Source organism: Citrus sinensis, chromosome 6 (assembly GCF_022201045.2).
Source record: "Citrus sinensis cultivar Valencia sweet orange chromosome 6, DVS_A1.0, whole genome shotgun sequence".
NCBI classification, from domain to species: domain Eukaryota; kingdom Viridiplantae; phylum Streptophyta; class Magnoliopsida; order Sapindales; family Rutaceae; genus Citrus; species Citrus sinensis.
In genome coordinates, this window is record NC_068561.1 from 22,466,065 (window position 1) to 22,491,799 (window position 25,735).

General features: G+C 33.1%; 3 protein-coding genes, 1 long non-coding RNA gene and 1 pseudogene across 7 annotated transcripts; 1 reads left to right on the forward strand and 4 right to left on the reverse strand.

Moving 5' to 3' along the window:
- The first annotated feature begins 5,612 nt into the window (after positions 1-5,612).
- On the forward strand, positions 5,613-8,708 carry LOC107177569 (zinc finger BED domain-containing protein RICESLEEPER 3-like). 4 transcript variants are annotated; one of them, XM_015531526.3, is made up of 5 exons: positions 5,614-5,887; positions 5,978-6,110; positions 6,432-6,491; positions 6,624-6,683; positions 6,816-8,708. In XM_015531526.3, the coding sequence occupies exons 2-5, from the start codon at positions 5,991-5,993 to the stop codon at positions 8,541-8,543; spliced, it is 1,968 nt and encodes a 655-aa protein (XP_015387012.1). In that variant the 5' UTR covers positions 5,614-5,887; positions 5,978-5,990; the 3' UTR covers positions 8,544-8,708. The 4 variants fall into 4 exon arrangements, with proteins under 4 accessions (XP_052298986.1, XP_015387012.1, XP_052298985.1 ...); XM_015531525.3 differs by having other exon boundaries at positions 5,617-5,887; positions 5,961-6,110; XM_052443026.1 differs by lacking the exon at positions 6,432-6,491 and having other exon boundaries at positions 5,613-5,887.
- Positions 8,709-9,676: 968 nt separating this feature from the next.
- Positions 9,677-11,585, reverse strand: LOC102621497 (cytochrome P450 CYP94D108-like; annotated as a pseudogene).
- A 3,195-nt stretch (positions 11,586-14,780) lies between these two features.
- LOC102625826 (cytochrome P450 CYP94D108-like) lies at positions 14,781-16,715 on the reverse strand. The gene has a single exon (XM_006481966.4). The coding sequence runs from the start codon at positions 16,687-16,689 to the stop codon at positions 15,175-15,177; it is 1,515 nt and encodes a 504-aa protein (XP_006482029.1). The 5' UTR covers positions 16,690-16,715; the 3' UTR covers positions 14,781-15,174.
- A 5,604-nt stretch (positions 16,716-22,319) lies between these two features.
- Positions 22,320-23,352, reverse strand: LOC102621795 (WAT1-related protein At5g07050-like). Its single transcript, XM_052443030.1, has 3 exons — positions 22,906-23,352; positions 22,631-22,782; positions 22,320-22,502 (listed from the first exon to the last, which is right to left on the reverse strand). Exons 1-3 carry the CDS (start codon positions 23,137-23,139, stop codon positions 22,361-22,363), a joined length of 528 nt encoding a protein of 175 aa, XP_052298990.1. The 5' UTR covers positions 23,140-23,352; the 3' UTR covers positions 22,320-22,360.
- Positions 23,353-23,593: 241 nt separating this feature from the next.
- Positions 23,594-24,081, reverse strand: LOC127898644 (uncharacterized). Its single transcript, XR_008055600.1, has 3 exons — positions 23,956-24,081; positions 23,763-23,825; positions 23,594-23,661 (listed from the first exon to the last, which is right to left on the reverse strand). It is a non-coding gene; the product is annotated as an uncharacterized LOC127898644 (long non-coding RNA).
- Positions 24,082-25,735: the final 1,654 nt, after the last annotated feature.

Consider the following 25,735-nt stretch of genomic DNA (forward strand, 5'->3'; position numbering starts at 1 on the left):
TTTCTCCTCATTTATATGATTGTTTCGCGAATGGAATTTATTTTATTTTATCATAAAGTCGAAAGAAAAGGAAAATCATACGTAAGTTAGACCAAAATAGTGTAGATTCATTATTTTCTTCAATTAACTATAGTTAATCACTTACATTTTGGTCTTGGATTCAAATGCTAAAAGCCGAAAGACTATGGGATACGTGACGAGGATAACTCGTGTCAATAATATATCAGTTGGCTATGATCAGTTTAGCCAGAATTGAATTCATTAATTACTTCTCATTTTGTTTTATTTTTTGTGTTAATTAACTGTTGGTTGTAGATGAGAATCCATGCTTTCGTTTTAATTTGAAGGGCATGAAATATAAAGAGTGGTTAAGGATGATTTTTTTTTTTAAGCAAAAAATGATGTATTAGTTTACTATAAAAGCTTCACTGCATTAGGCCATATTGTATGTACTGAAAGTTCAAAGTGCCTACGCCCTACAGGCAGCATTTATAAGAAATTGTTAGTTTTTCCTTGCTAAAATCAACATATATCATTTACTCCACTCTATTTTCATAATAGTCAATAATCCTTATGTCAATATAATTTTACAGTATTATTTTTATTTTTAAATAGATTCTTATTCATATTTATTATAAATTAAATAAATAATATAAATGAAAATAAAAAATAAAAATTAAGTACTAAAAATAAGAAAATATATTTCAATGTGAATAAAAATTAATAATAGTATTTTTTGTAATTTTTATTTTTTAAATATTTTTATAATAAATATATTTTATATTTTCAAGATAAATTATCAAGTACTATTTACCACTCTTTTTCTTTAAAATTTTTATGCTTTTTTTAATATTATAAAAATAGCAGAAAATAAGTGGTAGATATTGATTTCTGTAGGGAGAAATTTGACAGTCTCCCTAACTTTTACAAGAGTAAGATTATTTTTTTACTTTGAAATTTGATAATCAAATAAATCAAGGAATAAGAATTGAATTCTTACTAACAAGAAAATGAAGAACAAGAAGACTTTAATAACTTAGTGAAGCTTTTATAAGCTTAAATGATCCGATGAAAAACAAGCACCATGAACCATTTTTATATTTTTTTTTAAAATCAACATTTAAGGATCACAAATGCTTTTAAACAAATGATCTCAATCATATATCGTATCGATTGAAATAAAAAAGTTTTTAAAAAATTATAATGGGATATTGATATTAATTTATTTGCCGAGGAAGAGCCATAATCACCTTACAAAATAAGTCACACGTTTAACGACATGAAGTTTAAACATTATTAAAAGTCATACATTTAACCGAGGTTCATTCAAAAGAGAAAAAAAAATCTGTAATTAAAATATATACTATTCTAGTTTAATTAGGAAGGCTACAAATCACACTATTGTACGGAATCTTCTTTCTAAACATGGTGCTGAGTGTCAACATTCAATCACGAATTAATCATTCAAAAACAAATCTCGTCAACTTCTCACCAACGAATTAGACCAAATAATTAGTCCCTTTTTTTTCTTTTTTTGAGGAAAAAAATAGTCAATTACAAGAGTAAAAATAATATTTTATTTTTTTATAATAAATTGTCTATTCAAGATTTTTTTTCATCAAATTCAACTTTCTTTCACCAAATAATTAATATACAAAAGACTTTTGTTCGAAATTCAGTCTTTACTTCTTGAATTACACAGCTTATTTCAGTTCAAGATCAATAGAACCGATCTTAAGTTTTAATAAGTAATAATAAATTGATCCTTTATTATTTTTACAATATTAACTAAAAAGATAATGATGATGAAAAGGCTTTTTTTTTTTTAATTGTTCTGGAGAATCACATTACTTTGTTTACCAAATTGCCAATGCTTTATCGTTTCATTATCACCGGCAACGACTACCACTTAAAAGATGAAAAAGAATTTTCAATTTGCTGCATTTTTTATTTTGTCAAGTCATTCACAGACAAGACACAGCGTTTGAGTTAATCAATTTGGATTGTGTTGGTCAGATTTATCTTCTTAACATTATCTCAATTTGTATCTTCAGTTACCTCAAATCTAGCTCGACTCGACTGTCCTCGAATACTAACGAAACGGAAACGTTGTCGGATTTACTAATAGGAGAAATTAGGTTTCTGTATAATGATAAGTCTTGTTGAAAGTTTGAATGAATGATACTAGGGTTTTCAGCTTTTTTTTTATAACAAGTTTAAATGTCGCGAATTTACCAAAATAAGTAAATTTGAAATATAATATCATAATTAAATTCTCTTAATCAAAATAAGAAAAGGAAAACAAACAACACTCAATTTTGAATTAAAAAAAAGATAAAAAAAATTAGAAAAATTAGGAAAAATCTTTAAAATAGAAAACAATCAGGAAAAAATAGAATTTTTAGCTCGGCCACGGGGCAGAACTGCGTAGATAGTACTAGGTTTTGTTCGTTTCGTCGTAAGCTTTGAAACGGTATGTTATATGCTAAAAACGTATACTTGTATTTCAAGTTATGACCTCCGGAAAGTATACTGCTCGCAACACACAACACTCTACATCAAACACACATTTATGACCATGGAATTTAAGTTTACATAATAATAAAGAAGAAAAATTAATATTTAATTAATAAGATTTATATTTATAGACACATATAACACAGTATACATAAAATATGCCCTCATTTGCTCAAAAGATGACCGTTTGATTCACTAAGCAATTAATGTCCTTGTCGGGGCTCAAAATGATGAATAAATTAAACCATAACAATGACAATTTATCACTAAATTGATTCACCCATTGACAAAATGTTGATGAGCACGATATCTTTTGTCTACTTTACTTTTAGGTTTAACGTTCTAACAAATTGTCAACTATAGATGCTATGGAGAAGTAATTATGGTAATAATTCAGAGTCTTTATATATTTAAAATTTAATCTTCCTCCATTCCTCAGTTATTCCAAATGAGAAGACAAAGAAAAGCACATGATGATAACAAAAGCAAGATAAGTTGTGCACGTCTAGTTCATATCGGAAATATAAAGTGAATTAATTAGACATTTGTATCGAGTCGAACCACCAAAAATTATACAGTGTAGATGTTGCATGCGTCTTTCAAAGACCAATAACTTCAATTCCTTCTGAAAAAGAAGTAAGCTAATGTCTAAGAAAGTGGAATCTACACAACAGTATATTCACATACATTGTTCAAGATTTTAGTGGTTATTGGCCATTAATTATTATAAGAAAGAAAGAAGTTCTATGGATAGCAATTTTACGTGTATTGCACATAAAAAAGATCTTTAGATAATATTGGAACACACGTTATATCACCTTTTTATTACATTTTTAAAAACAAGTGCCTAATTATTTTGTGGACTGAAGGGTTACCCAATGTGTGTATTTTTCATCTCCAATTGTGTTAATCGTATCTTTTTAAGATGGAGCTAAAGCAAAAGTTTTCACCATTTTTATCGTTTACTTTTTCAGCCACCACAATAGCGGCCACGATTTTCTGCATCCCCACTTTGACGTGCTGACCAAATCGCGCACTAAGGAAATATGTCAATTAAATCAATGTTCAATTTCTGTTTTTATGAACATATGGATACTTTTGTTTTGCTTGATGATGAAAGAATAAAGGTTCAATGAATTTTATAGCACAAATTTACATTTTGTGAAATATGAATACTCACCATTTTTTCTTGCAGATAGGTGCATCTGTATTTTATCTTTTATCGGTATTTGCACTCGTTAAAATCTGAAATATTAAATATCTTTTGTTTAGATAATTGATACAAGATTTAAAATATATATCTATATATGATTCTTAACATGAATAGTTGCAAAATTTGGCTTTGCTACAATTATTTGGGGCATTAAGTTATAGGTGTTCAATTAAAAAAAAAAAACCATCTTATTGGGTGAAATAACTTGTTCTATTTGTTAATATAAGTAAAGTTCCCTTCATTAAATAACAACCCTCTAACTAGTTGTATTACATTGCACGTATATAAGATTTTCTCTAAAATCAAACATCAATTTAACTGATAAATTATTCATGAATTGTAGAGCATAATTGTTTGAGAGATTGATTGTTTGGTTACCATTTGACAGATATATTTGGTTTATCAGTGGATAAATATTGAATAATAATCCTAGGGTTCTTAAGTTTATCCAAAGATTTCTTAATTGTATTAATGAATTTAAAGTTATTAAGTTATATTAACAAATTAAATTATGCACAAAACAACATCATCTTTTAAGGGGTAGGCAAAGTTCTAATTCAATTTTTTGTCCCTACATTTGATAGTATTTGAACTTGAGAGGTTAACTGAATAAATCTGTTCTCCAGCCAAATCCATGGGGCACCAGCCATGTCACTTGATCTCAAAATATGTAGGAAAATCTTGAATGCTCTAGGAGTTAAAAGCCATTTGGAAATCCTAACTGTAATCTTCATTATTAAAGGTCAATCAAATTTTATAATCTAAACAAATTTGTTAGATAAGTTGTGATGTTTGACCCCATGATAAAACTCATTCCCCACTTGTTAATTAATTCTATGTACCTTAGGAAAGGGAAAAAATACAAATAAAAACAAGAAAATAGCAAAAACACTAAACATTGAATAATTAAGAAAGGGGATTACGTTGTGATTAAAGGATTGCTCTGTTATTATTTTTTTCACGTTAAATTTGTAGAGCAACCTTCTTTGCTCCTATAATGAACCCAACTCAATAATTATGGTATCATAATCAATAGACTTGTAGTTAAATTCAAAAACAGAGGAAACGTTAAATAATAATAATAATAATAATAACAAAAAAAAAAAGAGAAAATGAAGTCAAAATGGATTTTATAATTTTATTTTTCGGCTTTTATGATAATGATGAGCTTCAAGAGGTGAGAAATAATAGAGAGAAAAAATAAAGTATCTTTTTTTTTTTTTTTATCACGCATCAAAATTAATGCAATGAATAAAAATAAAATACATCACTCTATTTATAAAATTTAGTAAAACCCAACAATCATAACTCATTATATGCTAGTGGTGATGAAAATGAATGGTGGGGATAATGGTACGTTTGAGAGAGAGAGAGAGAGAGCGAGAGCTGATAAGAGGAAAAAATAAAATAAAATAAAAATAAGGATAATTTTAGAAACTGGCCCGCTTATTTTTTGTCCATCAAACCAATGCTCATACCTTTTTAATTTGTAAAACGAAAAACCAAATCATAAACCGAAACATGTTTTGAAGTAGTAGATTAAAATCACAAAATTCAGATGCAAAACACGTCCGTCCTTCCATTTGTTTTAATGAAGTTTTGAAAATTCTCGTCATTCATTTCACGGATTCAACACCTGAAAGTTAGGGAAATATTACAGGCCCAGAGGAAATGACAAGATCGGCCCAAATACCCCTCCTTTTTCGGAACGCAAGTAAGAAATTACGAGGTGTGCTATTAGCACCACGAAGACATCCTAATAAAACCCCTTCCCACATTTACAACCAACTCACAGCTCTGGAAATATATCAGGTGTTGGTGGTACCCAAGGGCCAAGGCTTGGTAAGGCAGTTTGCCTTTTCTTTTCGCTCATTCTAAAGTCTAAACCCCGTGCTGTTCCAGTCAACTATCGTGTGGGAAAGGAATTTACTTTTTGAACACGGTGTCATTCATTCATTAGAGGGAAAGAAAAGAAGGAACAAGCACCGACCCTGATCAGATCGTTGACGTTGAAGTTGATCCATCGCTTTGCATTTACCTACTGCGTCCACTTTTCCTCAATCACCATTCCTTTGCAGAAAGATTTGTGCGTCTGTCCGGGACATTGAGAGCTCTTGGAGCATTGTAATTAGCCTGTCAGCTTTGACCTGCAGCCAGGTACTTTAATTTACACATGTTTATATATTGTTTCAGCATAAAAATTAAGCTCATTTGAATTTACATGATTCAGCTGTTCGTTCTGCTCAGAACTGAAGTTGCAATGGCGAAGGAGCTGTCATATACTTGGCCGAACGGATGCACACACGTTCCCGGAGGAAGCCTACCCTCCCTATCCTCGGGTAAAAGTAGTGATGCTGAAATCAGTACACGTCCACAGCAGGTACCCCTCTGTTCTCTGTTTCTAAGGATCGAAAAGATTTAAAATTTGCTTAAAAGATTTTAATTTTATTGTCGTTTTTTTTAAGAATCTATGATGATTTTATTCCTGCAGTTGTTTGATGAAAAACTTAGAAAATCATCATACATTACTAAACTATGTAGACCATTAATGCTCTGTTTTGTGATGTATCTAGTAAGTCATCCGAATTCGTGACCTGTGCTAATTACTACTTTTTATGAAGATCCATTCCTATTTCCAAATAATCCCATGGAGCTCAATTTAATTCTTTTCATTATGATCACCACCGGTCTCTGTTGACAGGAAATCAATATTAATGAGGCTGAAGAACAGAATGAGAATCAAGAGAAAGGGATGTCTCCAGTAAGTCATCCGAATTCGTGACCTGTGCTAATTACTAAACCTTTTTATGAAGATCCATTCCAATTTCCAAATAATCCCACAGAGCTCAATTTAATTCTTTTCATTATGATCACCACCGGTCTCTGTTGACAGGAAATCAATATTAATGAGGCTGAAGAACAGAATGAGAATCAAGAGAGAGTGATGCATCTAGTAAGTCAAACGAATTCGTGACCTGTGCTAATTACTAAACCTTTTTATGAAGATCCGTTCCAATTTCCAAATAATCCCATGGAGCTTAATTTAATTATTTTTATTATGATCACCACCGGTCTCTGTTGACAGGAAATTGATGTTAATGAGGCTGAAGAAAAGAATGAGAATCAAGAGAAAGTGATGGTGAACCAAGACGCCGAGAATTCTTGCCATAATAAACGAAGAAAATTGAACTCAAAGGTTTGGGATGACTTCACAAAGCGTAAAGGACAATCTGGAAAAGAAGTGGCTGTATGCAATCATTGTGGGAGGGAATTTGATGGTTCAAGCAAGAAAGGAACTACTCATCTCAAGAACCATTTACAAAGATGCCCAGGTAAAAGAAACGGAGATGTTGATAAATTTATTAAATCTGTGATTGATGCAATAGGATTACGGATGAATTCTGAGCATTGGGATCCATTAGCGCTAAACTCCAAAAAGGACGATATACTCCAATTTTACAATAAAGAGAAGGAAAAACTTTGCAGGCTTCTCAATAAACTCTCATGTCGTTTTAGCTTAACAATTGAGTGGTGTGCGAATTGCTGCCTCTTGGTGGTACATTATATCAATGATGGTTGGGATCCAATGTGGAAGGTTATTAGTGTTCAGGATGTCAGATTTCCTTACAGTATTCTGTTAGAAAATATGAAACGTTCCTGCTTGGATTGGCAGATTGATAGGGATATATGTATGGTAATTACCACGGGCGATAATGTGATTAGTGAGATTAACAGCTGGGTTTGTGAAAGGGGTTCACTTCACTTTGGTGGGCAGATGATGGCTATTGGTGGCTTGGTTGAAATTCTTCTCACTTTTGTTGAGAATTTATCATCCCGCACATGTGATACAGTTGGAATAAGGCGGTGTTTTCGTGATGTCTTTAAGAGTACTCCATCGAATGAACATAAATTTCGAAAGATTTCAGCTGCTAAAGTTAAGTCCATGGGCAATAAAACTTACGGCTTTGAACAGCTTGAGATAGCCGTGGGTCTTAAGAAAGTTCTTTGTGAGCTTGTGAATGCAGATTCTAATTTCAAGTCAATGAATTTAACAAAGGAAGACTGGCATAAGGCGACTGTCGCATATGAGCGTATAAAAGCCTTACACGATGTAGCGTGCAGTTTATCAGAGAGCAAATGTAAAACGGCAAATGCATATTTCCCAAAGGTATGTGACATATATATGAAATTGCTTCAATGGGAAAGAAGTGAAGATGATTGTGTCGGCAAGATAGCCTTGGAAGCAAGAGAAATATTTGTTAACAGATATTGGATGAAGTATGAATTAATCCTAGTAATTGCAGCTGTTCTTGATCCGCGGTTCAAAATGGATATTGTGCAACTTTGGTACAAAGAGATTTATGCTAGTGCTGCTCGCACACATCTTGAGAAAATTAATGGCGAATTTAATCGTGTTTATAATGAATATGCCAAGGGCTCCGGAAAATCCAGATCTGGTGATGCGAGTTCTTCAATGTCATTCAAATTGTTAGACGCTATGGGTAGACCGTGTACGTTGTCGCATGGCGTCTTTGATGACGGTATCGCTTCACCAAAATCAGAACTTGATTGCTATTTGAACGAGCCTAAATTTCCCAGAGTTGAAGAGTTTGACATACTGGCTTGGTGGCGTGTTAACACTCCAAAATTTCCAACGCTTGCAAGGATGGCTCGTGATTTTTTAGCAATGCCTATTTCTCCTAGTGCTGCTATTGCATATGCTTGCTTCAGTAAAGAAGCTAAGGATATTTTTGATACAGGCCTAGATAATGACCTTATAACTGCCTTGGTGTGTTTAAAAGGATGGTTGTAATTAAAGCCTAAAAAAAAAATTTGAAAAACTCTTTTGAGCGGAGTAAAAGTTGTCCTCAATTTTGCTACTTACTAAAAATGTTTTTCTTTCAATATGCAAAAATGTATTATGAATCTAATTGTGAAGTATCTAAAGTGTTATCTAAGTTTCTAATTCATTTCTCAATCTCTAAATTGAATATAATTATAAATAGGGTTGGCAAAATCTCGATTCGGATTTGAATATCCGTGTCTTCATTTACATTTTTATACATGAATCCGCCAAAAAAATATGTGGATTTGCATGTGGGTAATAGCCGCAACGGATGTGGGTGGATATTCCAGATATTCGGATCCATAAAAATTAAAATTTGATATATAATTTAAAAATTCAATGATTTTCCTCATAATATAAAAAAAAATTCAATCATAATTCAACAATTAATAATTGAACATGAATAACATACAACAACATCATAAATCGATATATAAAATTAAATTTTTAGTATATATTTTTTAAATATAATTTTTAATTTTCAATAAAATTCAATAATTTACCTAATAATATCAAATAAAATTCAATCATGATTAAACAATTAATAATTCAACATGATAACATACAACAACATCATAAATCCATAAATAAAATATAGTTTTTAATATAAATTTTTATTTTTTATTTTTAATTTAAAATAAAATTTAACCGGATCCAAATATTCAATTTTCCAGATGAACTTGCATCTCGATCTGGATTCGGATCCGTGCGGATCTCAATTTTCTACATTCAGGTCCACATTTTTAATATGCAGATCATGATTTTTTGAATCCTTGCGGATGTGAGCGGGATTCTGATCTTATTGTCATCCTTAATTGCAAATAGTGATGACTATTTATAGCCAATGAAACATATCAATTAATCGTGCATTTAGCGATATACTTTTCGAATCTCAATGCATTTTGAATTGATTAGTCTGTTGCATAACTCTCAATATATTTCAAGGGATGTGATACACACACCACAAATTGTATAATTACATTTAGAAAGTTCATTAATGTAAAACACACATTATTTTTATCAAGTTGTAAATAGACATATCTCATAATAGAACAACATTAAACAAAAAGTAATGATATAGCCACAAACTCTTGTACAAACTGATGTGCCATGATAAAATTGGTTGAATTAAATATCTCTTGGCCCACATGATTTATTTATATTATTTTATATTTTCATTCAACCAATGAATTAATAGCACACCAATTTATATAAGAGTTTGTAACTATATCATCGCTATTAAATAAATACTCTCTGCATACAAGTAGAACAAAGGATTCCAGATACCGTATCTAACAAATGCTTCTTTTTCTTAACAAAGTACTCGTACCAACCAAACGGTATCAATAATTTAATATCGAGATACTTCAAAAGAAAAACAGTGTGTACCCCCACTAATGATCTCCGCCTCCACTTCACTAATACAAATCCTTAAAGTAACTTTGACATTTATTCAAATTTAAAGAATATTTGTTAAAATATTTCAAAGGATTAAAGAAGGGTTACGTCTTTCTTTCACTCTGACATGTAACCCATCTTTCATTGTAAGTGTTCTCTGCACACGTGTCCTTATCCTGTACGTCAATCACAAACCTCTCGATCACAGAGGCTGCTATTGATTTCATCAGAATATAAGCCATATCTTTACCAAGACACATCCTCGGCCCGGCATGAAAAGCGGGAAAGCGAAACACGTGCTCCGGCCGATAGGTTCCATTTTCCAGCCACCTTTCCTGCAAAAACTCATTGCAATTCTGTCCCCATATGCTCTCCATCCGCCACATTGCATATGTATGATACATAACAAACCATTTCTTTCCAACATATGTTCCATCCGGCAACATATCGTCCCTTTGGCAAGCTTTTGTATCAACCGGAACTGACGGGTATAACCTCAATGTTTCGGACATCGCCGCATGCAAATAATGCATGTCTCGTAGCTCGTCGAGACTATAAGTATCGCCAATATTTCTCCCGTTTCGGGCCCGAATCGATTCGAGCTCCTTCAAAATATTTTGCTCAACCTTGGGATGGGATGCTAGTAGCCAAAAAAACCAACTCAAAGCTGAAGATGTAGTTTCACGTCCTGCTTGAATGAAGCTAACCACGATATCGCGGAGGAATTCGGTTGAGTTCTCGCTGTTTCCGATAAATCGGGACAGTAAATCTTCATCCATATTTTCTGATTTTTCTTCCAGTCTTGAACGTATAATGTTATTTACAAATTCATGGACAATTTCAATCGAATTCTTAAGTTTTCGTTCCGACCCGATATTAAATTTCTTCTTGATACTCCATATCCGTTTGAAAGCATAGTAGAATCTCCCTGAACTAAGCGTTGCTGCATCTTCAAATGCCCGCATAAACTCTGAACCTGCGGTTCCGTCGCCGCCGAGACAAGCGGGGTCAAAGTTAAATGCCATTTTACAAATATTATCAAATGTATAACGCTGTAAAATATCTTGCAAATCCACCAGCTGTCCATTCTTTGAAGCTTTTGCAAGAGTCGGAACTAATCTCGACAGAGTCTCGAACCTAATGTCGTGCAATACGAAATTTCGGAAGGATTTTGTGTTGAACTCATAGCTAGAGGTTTTCCGCTGTACTTTCCATAACTCGCCCTCGGAGATAAAGATTCCTCGGCCGAGAAAATCTTCGAGAAGGGTAACGAAGCGTTGGCCTTTCGGGTAGTTCTCGAAGTTGGTTTTGAGTATGTGTTCGACGTTTGCAGGGTTTGCCGTGATGACGCCGTGAATTTTGCCGAGACGGTGAAAGGTGGCAGTGTTGTTAGGGCATTGTTTTAGGATTTCGGTGCTCCAATCGACGAATCGGTGACGGTTTCTCAAGAATCCGGGCAAAGCTCCAACGAAAGGGTAATGTTTAAAGCCGACAGAAGGCCTTTTGTTCGAAGTCATGAAAAAGAACAAGCAGAGATAAAGAGAGAGGAGGGAGAAGAAGACGAAAGATTGACCAACAGAGAAGAGCATTTCCATAGCTAGATTCAAGCTACTGAGATATTTGTTTTTCTCTATATTTCGTCGTGTATGCATATATAGACATACGAGAAATTCTGGAATACGCACATAGTAGCAGAAAAAAATTGACAAAATAAATAAAATAACGACATGTCTACATTAAGATAAAATTATGTCAGTCTACTTGATCTTGTAGTCGGAATATTTTTTGTTTTAAAATTTTTTCAAATTTGGTGTTCATATATCATTTTTATTAATTAAACAGTTGTAAACTATAATAAAATTTTCTTTATTAAATTACGTAAGATTAATTTGACTATTAATTTGTTTCCCCAAACAAAATTGTTGAATTTTTTCCCTTCATTTATTTTTCTCTATCCAAATTTAGATTTGGGGGTGATTATTAGAAAATTTAAATTGTTAATGTGGTTTTCTTTCTGGATATGAAGTTTTTAAATTTAATATTAGAAATGACAAATAGTGAAATGGCTTTTTGTAAAAGATGTATAGTTGTGTCATCATAAGAAGAAATTCTTGAATATATTATAAGTACTACACCCAATTAATATATGTATGACATGTGTAGTTCAAATGTCCAAATGTATATAACTACCAATTACATGGTGATTATGCACACATGGTAGAGCTTGAGGATACATGTATAATTAATTAAGTATAGTATCTCTCATATGCTCTAGAATCTCTCTATCATAAAAACTAAATCAGGCGGTAGCTAATTTGAAAGAGAATCATAGTAGAGTTCAAGGTTAAACGAGTATGATTTGTGTAGGTTTTGTGTAATAACTTTTGAAGAGTCCTATAAGAGCACTGGTTTCTCCTTATTGAACTTTATCATTGTGTTTTAATTGCTTATAACGAACTAATTTTATAGGTAGCAGGGACAGAGCCCCACAAAGACGAGAATTTTATTTTCATCTAGTTTTTCCATCGTGATTTTTCATGAAACTAACGATCGTTTCTAAGGGTGAATTCTATTGCATATAACACAAAGGGATATTTCACGTTTCCTTACTTTGATTGTACTCTTCATATAAAAATGCTGATTATTCAAATAAGAAAGGATTTAAGTCCAATAGGTGATCCACAATTGATGAAGAGAAATGGAATTAAATTAAGAAAAAGACACTCACGCGAACTGCACATTTTTCCTCAGCATAACATTTTTATGCTGAAATGAGGCCTTTAATAGTTATGTTATGTTAGAAATTTAGAACCAATTCTTGACGGTGGAAATCTAAAAAAAAAGGCGTGAGAGATTGGGAGAGGAAATTAACGTTTGCCTGAAAATTCTTGGTTGTTCTCAGTATAAATTTATCCAATTGATGAGAATTTTTTCATGTGTTTTTAAACTTATATATTGGCTAAGAAGCATTGTGCGTTAAGAATCTGTGAATGAGAGAGTCACATATACGCTAGAAGTATCCAAAAGTTTCTTAGCTTCTAAACAATAAAGTTATCAACTTGCTATTATTTTGTCAAGTCACATAATTTAATACATTTGTAATAGTTTTATATTTGTTTACGTATATTATACAAGGTAATTTGTATTATGATAAAACCTCTTCTTTTCGTATTGTGTCCCTATAATTGGTGTGTGCCGATAGATATATAGAATAGATGTATATTTATAATGTATGAGTGAGTTTCTCTAATACGGGATCCCGCATTTTATTAAAGTTCAAGATGAACTTTTACAATATTATAAACAAGTTTTATAATGTTGTAACCTGATTATTTCTATCTAATACATTAAGCAGCCAAGAGGCCGTAGCATCAAACAAGAAAATCTGAATGAGGTTTCGAATTGGCTATGAGTTTTTTATTAAGTCTGCTCCACTCAACGACGAATTCATTAATGGCTTGCTACTCCGGGCATAGTAATTGATCCAAACAGTAGCTTAGCGGTTCGGTTTTTGATCCCACAAAGAAATGGTATTCTCCCAGGAAAAAAATAGGCTGTCCCTTCTCTTTCATTTCCATTTTGGCTGCTTTTGCATTCTCCTTCATTTCCACTTTGGCTGCTTTTGCATAGGCCGTTCTGATTCTGTCCAATTTAATTTCTGTTCGGTTTCACAAGTTATGTGTGTGCTGAGGCTTAACTATTGTAGAAATCCTTAGTGACTACATGTACTTTCGGTATCTACCAGGTGATAACTGGTAACATTTTGGTCTTTTCGAGTGATCACGTCACTCAAAAAGGGGTGATCACAAATTTGCACTACCAACTTGAAACTTCTGAATGTCTCATAGTTTTATGTCAATATTACTTGTAAATCATTGTTGCATGTCTCAGAGGCTAAAAGTCAAGTTCCAGCGAGTTTGATAATGACGAAGGTAGAAAAACACCTTCTTAATTACCCACTAACTTGTCAATAGTCACAAAAGCTTCAAGTCAAAAAAAGAAGCTTATGGATTCTAGACATTGAATGGTTAATACTTAATCGGTGAGATTCAATTTTGTGTGGTTGTGAAAGACCGTTTTAAAATTAATTATTCATTGAAAAGTAATAATGAGACTGCTCACTGATAATTAGTTAAATGTACGCTTAGCAATCAAAACTAAATAATTTGACCGGAGGAAAATCCAGCTAATGTAAATCTACTTCTTTAAGTGTTTAATCAAAGTTTTTGTACATAAAAAAAAAAATTGAATGATTCAAAACTGTAAAATCCAAATGATAAATTAGTCCGTAGCCCGACGGACCCAAATTTAAAAAATAAATTAAAATAAAAAAGTCCAAAATCAATAATTTGAATAGGAACTTCATCTAACGCGCGTTAAGTGTGGTGGCGAGCTTTCATTGGAAGAATCCTGTAGTAGGATTCAATGCTCCAATGAAATTCGACACGAGTGCCGTCGCACCGTAACATACACAGCCGGTGCGCACTAGATTAGTTCCATATTAAAATATTCAAATAACGAAGATCGTTAATTACTATAGTTCCATTAAGAGGTGTTGATTAGAAAATTAATTTAAAATAATAAGAACGAAACAAAAATGTGAGTGCGCCTTACATATGGACAATTTTGTTTAGGATGGCGAAATTATGATGCGAGAGATGATAGTAGTACAAAATTCTTATGCTAAATAAATTTGTAAAAATTGATATTATTTTAAATTCATTAATTAAAAAAATATAAAATAATAAAAATTAAATCACATGAACCAAGAATTATTTAATTTAAATAATTAATTATGTATTCTGATTTAATTGGAGGATGGGGCATATATCTATTGCATTTCAGCATTTACATAGAGCAATACAGTACAGGTACATGTACTGCAATTAAGCTGCGACGTCTGCAAAACGTACGTACGACAATTGCACTTTCCACGTCAAACAATTGTATGCTGCTTCTTGGACAATACCAATACAAAGTACCAACAAAAACAGAAGACGAATCATTAATAAAGTGTCTGGTTATGTTACAACTGTGGTACTATACTATAGTTGTAATCAGTCATTAAATCTACTTAAATGAGAGGTACAACAATAAATCTAAGTGAATTCAATAATTGATTACAATTATAATATGGTACCACAATTACAACATAACCAAGTCCTTTAATTTAACATTTGGAAACTCGTGAAGGCGAATGTCAATCCAGGGCACCCGGACATCTTTCCCTCACTGTTACGTGCAATCCATCTTTAATTCTGAGAGTCAAAGATAATACCTTCTCCGGACAAGTGTCCTTATGTTGTACGTCAACCGCAAACCTCTCAATCACAGACGCTGCTATTGATTTCATCTGAATGTAAGCCATATCTTTCCCAAGACACATCCTCGGCCCGGCGTGAAAAACCGGAAACCGAAACACATTTTCCGACCGATAAATTCCGTCCTCCAGCCACCTTTCCGGCAAATATTCATTGCAATTCTCTCCCCATATGCTCTCCATCCGCCCCATTGCATATGCATGATAAGTAACATACCAATCCTTTTCGACAAATGTACCGTCTGGCAAGATATCGTCGTTTCGGCAAGCTTTCGAGTCAACCGGAACCGGCGGGTACAGCCTCAACGTCTCCGATAGCGCTGCATGCAAATAATGCATGTCTCGCAACTCCTCGAAACTGTAGGTAGCGCCGACGCTTCTCCCATTTCGGGCCCGAATCGATTCAAGCTCCTTTAAAATATTTTGCTCAACCTTGGGATGGGATGCTAATAGCCAAAAGAACCAACTCAAAGCCGAAGATGTAGAGTCACGTCCAGCCAGGATAAAGCTAATCACGATATCTCGGAGAAATTCGGTTGAGTTCTTCCCGTTACCGATAAACCGTGACAGCAAATCGTCTTCCATATTCGCCTTTTTTTCTTCCATTCTTGAACGTATAATGTTATTTGCAAATTCATGAACTATTGCAATTGAATTCTTTAGCGTTCGCTCTGACCCGATGTTAAAGAACTTCTTGACATTCCACATATGCTTGAAAGCGTATAGGAATCTCCCCGAACTAAGCGTTGCAGCATCTTCAAAAGCCCGCATAAACTCTGAACCGGCAGTTCCGTCGCCGCCGAGACAACCGGGATCAAATTTAAATGCCACTTTACAAATATTATCAAACCCATAACGTTCCAAAATATCTTGTAAATCCAACACCTGTCCGGTCCTGGACGCTTTTACGAGAATCGGAACTAACCTCGATAGAGTCTCGAACCTAACGTTGTCCATTACGAAATTTCGGAGCGATTTTGTGCTGAACTCGTAGCTAGCGGTTTTCCTCTGTACTTTCCATAACTCGCCATCGGAGTTAAAGATTCCTCGGCCGAGAAAATCTTCGAGAAGGTTAACGAAGCGTTGACCTTTTGGGTAGTTCTCGAAGTTGGTCTTGAGTATGTGTTCGACGTTTGCAGGGTTTGCCGTGATGACGCTGTGAATTTCGCCGGGGCTGTAAAAGATGGTCGTGCCCTTGGGGCAGTGTTTAAGGATTTCGGTGCTCCAGTCAAGGAAGCGGTGGCGGTTTCTCAAGTATCCGGGCAAGGCTCCGACGACAGGGTAATGTTTAAAGCCGACAGCAGGTCTTTTGTATGAAGTAAAAAAGTACAAGTAGAGGTAAAGAGAGAGGAGGGAGATGAAAATGAAAGATTGAAGAGAGAGGAGCATTTCCATAGCTAGAATCAAGCTACAGAGATAAGGATCTCTCTTATCTCGGTGATCAAGATATTTATAGAAAAAAAAAATGAAAAGAGGCGATAGGGGTTACTTTTCGGTGCCGTAAATTTTTTTTTTTCGGTGTATTAAATAATCTATTATTCGAAGATTATATTGGGTCCCAATTAATCCAGATTCGAGCCGGGTAGGGCCACTAGGGCGGCAAAGCTCTCCCAACAAGTATTTAATGCAGCTGCATTCCCAAACCTCGAACCGAGGACCTTGGTTAAGCTAGAACAACTCCACGTCAGTTGATCTACGCGATGGTTGGTCAGTGCTGTGAAATGTTATACGTACTTGTATTGGACGAGAATACGAAGAGATGAGGATAGCTGTGCAGGTCTATAATTTTTGTGTTGTGCACTAATTATTGGCTGTTTGCTTCGAAGGGAAATGAAAATGATATAAATTTAAAAAATTTGGTCACCGCTTAACACAAAATTAACACAGCATCATTGTATTAACACACACCCAAAAAAAAAAAACTTCACTTTTTATCCTAAGTTTCATTTCCAATGTTATGACGTGATGTGTCATTAAATTAGTTGATAACTTTTCATATCTTTTAAATGGATTAATTATATCTTATCTACCGAGTCTTAAACGAGTGGTCTTCAAATAACTTCATCTAACCTAATTTTGACTTTTTTCACATGCGTTCTTTTAAAAAAATAATAGAATCATAAAACTACATTTTCTCACCATCGCATTCCTTAATAAATGATATATTAATTGAGAATAAATTTTGATATATATAACGCTTAGTCAAGTAGGCAGATCCCATTTCAAAATAGAGGATAAGATTTCAAAAAAAAAATAATTAAAACTTGGTATTATTCGGGAAGCAAACGATGAAGAGTCGTATCTGATTCTGCACATACCTGGTAAGGCTGTACGCTACAACCTTAATGTCAAGACTTTTCCTGGTTTGATGCTAGCTGTGGGGTTAAATTTATGATTTTAAATGGCTTAAATGTAGCTGTTGGACTTTTCTATTGGCTTATTAGTCATTTGGAATTCCTTGTGTTGAATAAGCAATTTTGATGGTATGAATATTGTTAACAAATTAAATGTGTTATTGTACCATGTAATGCTTTCTCTTTGCTTGTTGAAGAATGAAGATAAAAACTACTAATGAATACAGAGCAGCAGAGAGTGAATATTTGGTCTGTTCCAACTCTGTGACTATAAGGTGCTAGAGAAGAAAGATGACAGGTATAAAGAGTTGGCATATATGAGGAGCTAATTAATTTATTAATTGTTGACTCTTGCAAGTTTAACCAAAGTTTAGGAAAATTCAATCTTGTGGTTAAACCAGTTTCCCTAAATTAATGCCAATGAAGAACATCGATCCCTCCGCTCTTAGGTAATTTGCTTCTTGGCTCTGCAGCGACAGACATTTTTATTTCTTGAATTGCTCTTGAGGTTGAAATGGATTGTGGGCAAAGAAGATGCTCAAGTGCAATCTAGTGTGCCTTTCATTTCTAATTCAAATGGAAACCAATCATGCCAATCGGTGAAACACTGGCAAAACTTTTGTGTTGTGCACTAATTATTGGCTGTTTGCATCGAAGGGAAATGAAAATGATATAAAATTTAAAAAATTTGGTCAGCGCTTAACACAAAATTAACATAGCATCATTGTATTAACACACACCCAAAAAAAAAAAAACTTCACTTTTTATCCTAAGTTTCATTTCCAATGTTATGACGTGATGTGTCATTAAATTAGTTGATAAATTTTCATATCTTTTAAATGGATTAATTATATCTTATCTACCGAGTCTTAAACGAGTGGTCTTCAAATAACTTCATCTAACCTAATTTTGACTTTTTTCACATGCGTTCTTTTAAAAAAATAATAGAATCATAAAACTACATTTTCTCACCATCGCATTCCTTAATAAATGATATATTAATTGAGAATAAATTTTGATATATATAACGCTTAGTCAAGTAGGCAGATCTCATTTCAAAATAGAGGATAAGATTTCAAAAAAAAAAAATAAATCAAAACTTGGTATTATTCGGGAAGCAAACGATGAAGAGTCGTATATGATGCTGCACATACCTGGTAAGGCTGTACGCTACAACCTTAATGTCAAGACTTTTTCTGGTTTGATGCTAGCTGTGGGGTTAAATTTATGATTTTAAATGGCTTAAATGTAGCTGTTGGACTTTTCTATTGGCTTATTAGTCATTTGGAATTCCTCTTGTTGAATAAGCAATTTTGATGGTATGAATATTGTTAACAAATTAAATGTGTTATTGCACCATGTAATGCTTTCTCTTTGCTTGTTGAAGAATGAAGATAAAAACTACTAATGAATACAGAGCAGCAGAGAGTGAATATTTGGTCTGTTCCAACTCTGTGACTATAAGGTGCTAGAGAAGAAAGATGACAGGTATAAAGAGTTGGCATATATGAGGAGCTAATTAATTTATTAATTGTTGACTCTTGCAAGTTTAACCAAAGTTTAGGAAAATTCAATCTTGTGGTTAAACCAGTTTCCCTAAATTAATGCCAATGAAGAACATCGATCCCTCCGCTCTTAGGTAATTTGCTTCTTGGCTCTGCAGCGACAGACATTTTTATTTCTTGAATTGCTCTTGAGGTTGAAATGGATTGTGGGCAAAGAAGATGCTCAAGTGCAATCTAGTGTGCCTTTCATTTCTAATTCAAATGGAAACCAATCATGCCAATCGGTGAAACACTGGCAAAACTTTTGTGTTGTGCACTAATTATTGGCTGTTTGCATCGAAGGGAAATGAAAATGATATAAAATTTAAAAAATTTGGTCAGCGCTTAACACAAAATTAACATAGCATCATTGTATTAACACACACCCAAAAAAAAAAAAACTTCACTTTTTATCCTAAGTTTCATTTCCAATGTTATGACGTGATGTGTCATTAAATTAGTTGATAAATTTTCATATCTTTTAAATGGATTAATTATATCTTATCTACCGAGTCTTAAACGAGTGGTCTTCAAATAACTTCATCTAACCTAATTTTGACTTTTTTCACATGCGTTCTTTTAAAAAAATAATAGAATCATAAAACTACATTTTCTCACCATCGCATTCCTTAATAAATGATATATTAATTGAGAATAAATTTTGATATATATAACGCTTAGTCAAGTAGGCAGATCTCATTTCAAAATAGAGGATAAGATTTCAAAAAAAAAAAATAAATCAAAACTTGGTATTATTCGGGAAGCAAACGATGAAGAGTCGTATATGATGCTGCACATACCTGGTAAGGCTGTACGCTACAACCTTAATGTCAAGACTTTTTCTGGTTTGATGCTAGCTGTGGGGTTAAATTTATGATTTTAAATGGCTTAAATGTAGCTGTTGGACTTTTCTATTGGCTTATTAGTCATTTGGAATTCCTCTTGTTGAATAAGCAATTTTGATGGTATGAATATTGTTAACAAATTAAATGTGTTATTGCACCATGTAATGCTTTCTCTTTGCTTGTTGAAGAATGAAGATAAAAACTACTAATGAATACAGAGCAGCAGAGAGTGAATATTTGGTCTGTTCCAACTCTGTGACTATAAGGTGCTAGAGAAGAAAGATGACAGGTATAAAGAGTTGGCATATATGAGGAGCTAATTAATTTATTAATTGTTGACTCTTGCAAGTTTAACCAAAGTTTAGGAAAATTCAATCTTGTGGTTAAACCAGTTTCCCTAAATTAATGCCAATGAAGAACATCGATCCCTCCGCTCTTAGGTAATTTGCTTCTTGGCTCTGCAGCGACAGACATTTTTATTTCTTGAATTGCTCTTGAGGTTGAAATGGATTGTGGGCAAAGAAGATGCTCAAGTGCAATCTAGTGTGCCTTTCATTTCTAATTCAAATGGAAACCAATCATGCCAATCGGTGAAACACTGGCAAAACTTTTGTGTTGTGCACTAATTATTGGCTGTTTGCATCGAAGGGAAATGAAAATGATATAAAATTTAAAAAATTTGGTCAGCGCTTAACACAAAATTAACATAGCATCATTGTATTAACACACACCCAAAAAAAAAAAACTTCAATTTTTATCCTAAGTTTCATTTCCAATATTATGACATGATGTGTCATTAAATTAGTTGATAACTTTTCATATCTTTTAAATGGATTAATTATATCTTATCTACCGAGTCTTAAACGAGTGGTCTTCAAATAACTTCATCTAACCTAATTTTGACTTTTTTCACATGCGTTTTTTTTTTAAAAAAAATAGAATCATAAAACTACATTTTCTCACCATCGCATTCCTTAATAAATGATATAGTAATTGAGAATAAATTTTGAGATATATAACGCTTGGCAGATCCCATTTCAAAATAGAGGATAAGATTTCTATTGCTAAGGAAGCTAGATTATGGATTCAAATGTCAAATCACTGGAATTAATAAGGAAAATACTATCTGAACAGAGGTAAGACAGAAACGACAATACTATAGTATAAATAATACTGTCATTTCATATGTAATAGTGTTATTGTAATATAAACAATACTCATATTTTTATTTTCTTACTGTCTTAAGGCCAGTTTAGAATTACGGTGACTAATTAAAAAAACTATTTTTAAGGTGCAGATGAAATAAACTGTTGATTAAAAAAATAATTTGGTGTTTGACAAATTGTGTTGTTGAAGTTGTTGTGAGTTTAAAAAGCAGTGTAAATACATTTGATAAATTTTATTATAAAAATATTTTTTATATATATATATATAGTAATCAAAATAGGCATCAGTTTAAATTATATTTATTTTTTAGAGTATGTTTAAAAACATATAGGCATGTCTTTTTTCTTTTTAAAACACATAAAATTAAATAAAGTGAAAAAACTCCATTAAATAAAATTTAATAAACTTCATACATAATGATTATGATGACTACCTGCAAAGAACTGCCATAACAAATGTCATTGCAGGTAGCATGTTACTCATGTAGTGATGTCAAATATCCAATTATGGATGGATAAACACAAATCCATAATTATCCATAATGAATATATCCATATCCATATCCAGTATTTAATATTGGACATGGATATGGATTTTATCCATATAGCTATGAAGATCCATGGATATTTTATTTTTATTACATAAAAATAATAATATAAAATAGTTAAAATTCCAATATCAAATTTGGCTATTAAACTATTTATATTAGTAATATATATATATATAATGGCGGTCCGGTGGTCGGTGGCGGCGGTCCGGCAACTTTCCGGCGAATTCCGGCGGATGTCCGGAATATTTTTATAATTGTTTGTTTATTATATTTTTTATTTTTTATTTTATAAAATTAAAATTTTTTAAACTTGTGTTAGGTTAAACGAATATCCATTGGGTAAAAATAATTATCCATATCCATCTGGATATAATTTTAAAATATCAATTTCAAGATCCAAAATTTTTTGGATGGATATTATCCGATCCAATTAGATGGATATTGTGGATATCTATTATGGAGCGATACAGTTGCCATCCCTGCTCATGGCACAAGAGAAAGTCGGCGATGTGAAATGTTACAGAAGCTACCACTGAGAAGATATGATCTTATATATTTGTCACTTGTACAGATAGACATCAATTATGATTATTAGCTTCAATGTCATCAATTATTGCCAAAGTGTGTCCATGTTCTCCACAGCTTCAGGACCATCTCTATGTTCTCCACAGCTTCAGGAACCATTTCTTTGTATTTGCCCCATAGCACGGCGTAGAGTCCAATGACTATCAGAACTGCCCCAAGAACACTGAAAATTAAACCACAAGTAAAACAAATGAGTTAGTGGCACTACTTTATTTATACGATTATTCGTTTTTAATAATTAAAACTAAAAAAAGAAAAAAAATAGAAAATTGGATTTAATTGAATAATTACCCTCCAACATATATCTTTTCAGCAAGAAGGAAAGAGCCCATAATTGCAACAATGATCATCATCAGATGGCTGAAAGCGGTTACAAGGACAGGCCCTCTTTTTTGCATCACCAGCCGTTGAACATAGTAAGCAATGCCTGATGACACAATACCCTGTACATAAAATTAAAAATAGAAAAAGAAAACGTAAATATCAATTATAATATATATTAAGTAAATTATTTATAGCAAAAAAAGAGAGTGAAGAGGAAAGGGGAGAGAGAGAGAGAGACTCACAGCATAAGCAGCTGCAAGAAGATTCATGTCCCAACCAATTGTCCAAACAGAATCTTTGTGTTCCATCACAAAAGTAACAGCAGCGGATTGCAAAGTTCCAAGAAAACACACAATGGCTGTGAGTGAGAGGTGAGCTGGGTACCTCCTTATTGTCACTGGCTGTAGTAAAATTAAATAACCCAACAAATTAAAGTTAATTAAATTCATGAACGTACCTACAAAATCACAAGTCATATAGTAATTAACTAGTTTCAAGAATCTTTAATTAGATAGTTAGCTACCTGAAGAATAAAGAATGAAGCCCAAGCAAGAGTAGCCAAGATTAAAAGAATTGAACCCTTAAGCCAGTCTTTGTCCGAAGAAGTAGTTGCCGCAGGGACAGGTGAGGATGTATGACTGTGGAAGTGCTGAGACCAAACCAAATTAATGACATTACCTGTATATAATGTCATCAACATGGCTCCAGCCACTGTCACTATAGCTCCCACAATTTTTGCTTGGCATCTAATTTTCTTTATATCCACTTTCTCCATCCTTCATTTTAAGAAAAGTACCCAAAAAAAAAAAAATTCAATATTTTTGTCCAAATTAATATAAATGGCATCAATATGAGATACGGATTATGATGACTTTAGATACCTGCAAAGAACTGCCATGACAAATGTCATTGCAGGTAGCATGTTACTCGTCGCACAGGAGAAAGTCGGCGATGTGAACTTTATGCCGGCGTAGTAGAAGTTTTGATCAATCACAGGCCTATATAAAGATCAAAAATGAAAAATAAATAAATAAACGAATTAATGTATCTTAAGCTTGATGGTAGTCTTCATCAGTACTGTGGAGATATTTAAACGAACCCAAGAAGGCCAAGAACAAAGAGTTGCATGAAAATGGGAAAAGTTATCTTTGGCCTCACTTTCCTGTACGTATAACGAAACCAACCAACCAAAAAAAAAAGAAAAAAAGAAATGAAGTAATATATATATTTGAAACTGTAATAAATGAAAAATTTTAATTTCTCAAGCATTGTGGTGGTATTTATTAAAGGACCTCTCAAGAACGAGAGCGAAAGGGGCGATGACTGCGGTAGCAAAGGCATGACGATACACAACAAGAACATAGTGGCTCATTCCTCTATTGAGGGAAACCTTGGTGATTGTTTGGGGAATTAAATAGGATGACCATGATCTCCTCCAAGTAAAAGTGAGCAAATAGTTTAGCAGATCACCTCAACCAGGTGGTAACCTCGATGAGCATGAGCAGACCACCTCAACCAGGTGGTATGAGCTTGAGCAGACCACCTCGACCATGTACTATGAGCTTGAGCAGATCACCTCGACCAGGTGGTATGAGCTTGAGTAGATGACTTCGACCAGGTGATGACCAGGAATCAAGGTTCAGTTAAAACAAACCACCACAAACCTCCCCTGAAAAATCAGGGCACGAATTTGATCAATTAATGGTTATTGTCACGATCTAAGGTCGTGGGGATGGGGTGTTTATAAAAACCCCAAGAAAATCACGCCAAGAGGGGAATTTTTCTTTCTGAATTTTTATTTTATTCTTTTATTACATTTACATGAGATTTTTTGTTCATAAAAAGGAGAAATGACATATTTGGTTTTTCCTAAAAACCTGATAACTGACTTGAGCATCGAAGGGTTCATGCCGGAAAAACTTCTGGCGCCTCTAATCGTCTTCTGTGATTTTAGGTATTCACCGGTTAATCGCTAATGGTCACAAGACATCTTGACGATTGGCCAGCCGATTCTCCACTAAATAAATTTAATGCTGTTGCGGGAGTCTGGTATCAAGCCACTAACCGACTCAATTGGATTCTGGCATCAACAGTGATGATGTTCATTCTGGCATAGCCAAATTGCAGTGATATCATAGCAATATAAGGCTTGCACCTTTGAAGAAAATTGAGAAATATGGATAAATTTGCATTTGGTGAAATATGGATACTCACCCTTTTTTCTTGTAGATAGGTGCATCTGTATTTTCTCTTTTATCGATATATGCACCAGTTAAAATTTGAAATATCAAGTATCTTTTGTTTAGATAATTAATACAAGATTTTTAAAAATATAACATGATTCTTAACATGAATACTTGCAAAATTTGGCTTTGATACAATTATTTGGGGCATTAAGTTATAGGTGTTCAATTCATAAAAACCATCTTATTGGGTGAAATAACTTGTTCTATTTGTTAATATAATTAAAGTTCCCTTCATTAAATAACAAACCTCTAACTAGTTGTATTACATTGCATGTATATAAGGATTTCTCTAAAATCAAACATCAGTTTAACCGATAAATTATTCATGAATTGTAGAGCATAATTGTTTGAGAGATGGATTGTTTGGTTACCATTTGACAGATATATTTGGTTTATCAATGGATAAAGTATTGAAAAATAATCCTAGGGTTCTTAAGTATTATCCCAAAAGTTCTATTAACGAATTAAATTATGCACAAATCAACATCATCTTTTAAGGAGTAGGTAAAGTTCTAATTCAATTTTTTTATTCCTATCTTCGATAGTATTTAAACTTGAGAGGTTAACTAAATAAAACTGTTTAAAAATACTCCAGACAAATCCATGGGGCAGCAACCGTGTCATTTGATCTCAAAATATATAGAAATATCTTGAATGCTTGAAGAGTTAAAAGAGATTTAGAAATCCTAACCGTAATCTTCATTAAAGGTCAATCAAATTTTATAGTCTAAACTAATTTGTTAGATGAGCTGTGATGTTTGACCTCCATTATAAAGCTCAGCCCTCACTTGTTAATTAATTCTATGTACTTTTAAAAATTTATAAA

Coding starts and splice junctions, on each gene's coding strand:
- LOC107177569 (XM_015531526.3), top strand. CDS start 5,991: ATGGCGAAGGAGCTGTCATATACTTGGCCGAACGGATGCACACACGTT. Junction 6,111..6,431: donor TCAGTACACGTCCACAGCAG/GTACCCCTCTGT, acceptor CTCTGTTGACAG/GAAATCAATATTAATGAGGC. Junction 6,684..6,815: donor AAGAGAGAGTGATGCATCTA/GTAAGTCAAACG, acceptor CTCTGTTGACAG/GAAATTGATGTTAATGAGGC.
- LOC102625826 (XM_006481966.4), bottom strand. CDS start 16,689: ATGGAAATGCTCCTCTCTCTTCAATCTTTCATTTTCATCTCCCTCCTC.
- LOC102621795 (XM_052443030.1), bottom strand. CDS start 23,139: ATGACTTGTGATTTTGTAGGTACGTTCATGAATTTAATTAACTTTAAT. Junction 22,783..22,905: donor TTCTTGCAGCTGCTTATGCT/GTGAGTCTCTCT, acceptor TTTTATGTACAG/GGTATTGTGTCATCAGGCAT. Junction 22,503..22,630: donor GAAAAGATATATGTTGGAGG/GTAATTATTCAA, acceptor TTTAATTTTCAG/TGTTCTTGGGGCAGTTCTGA.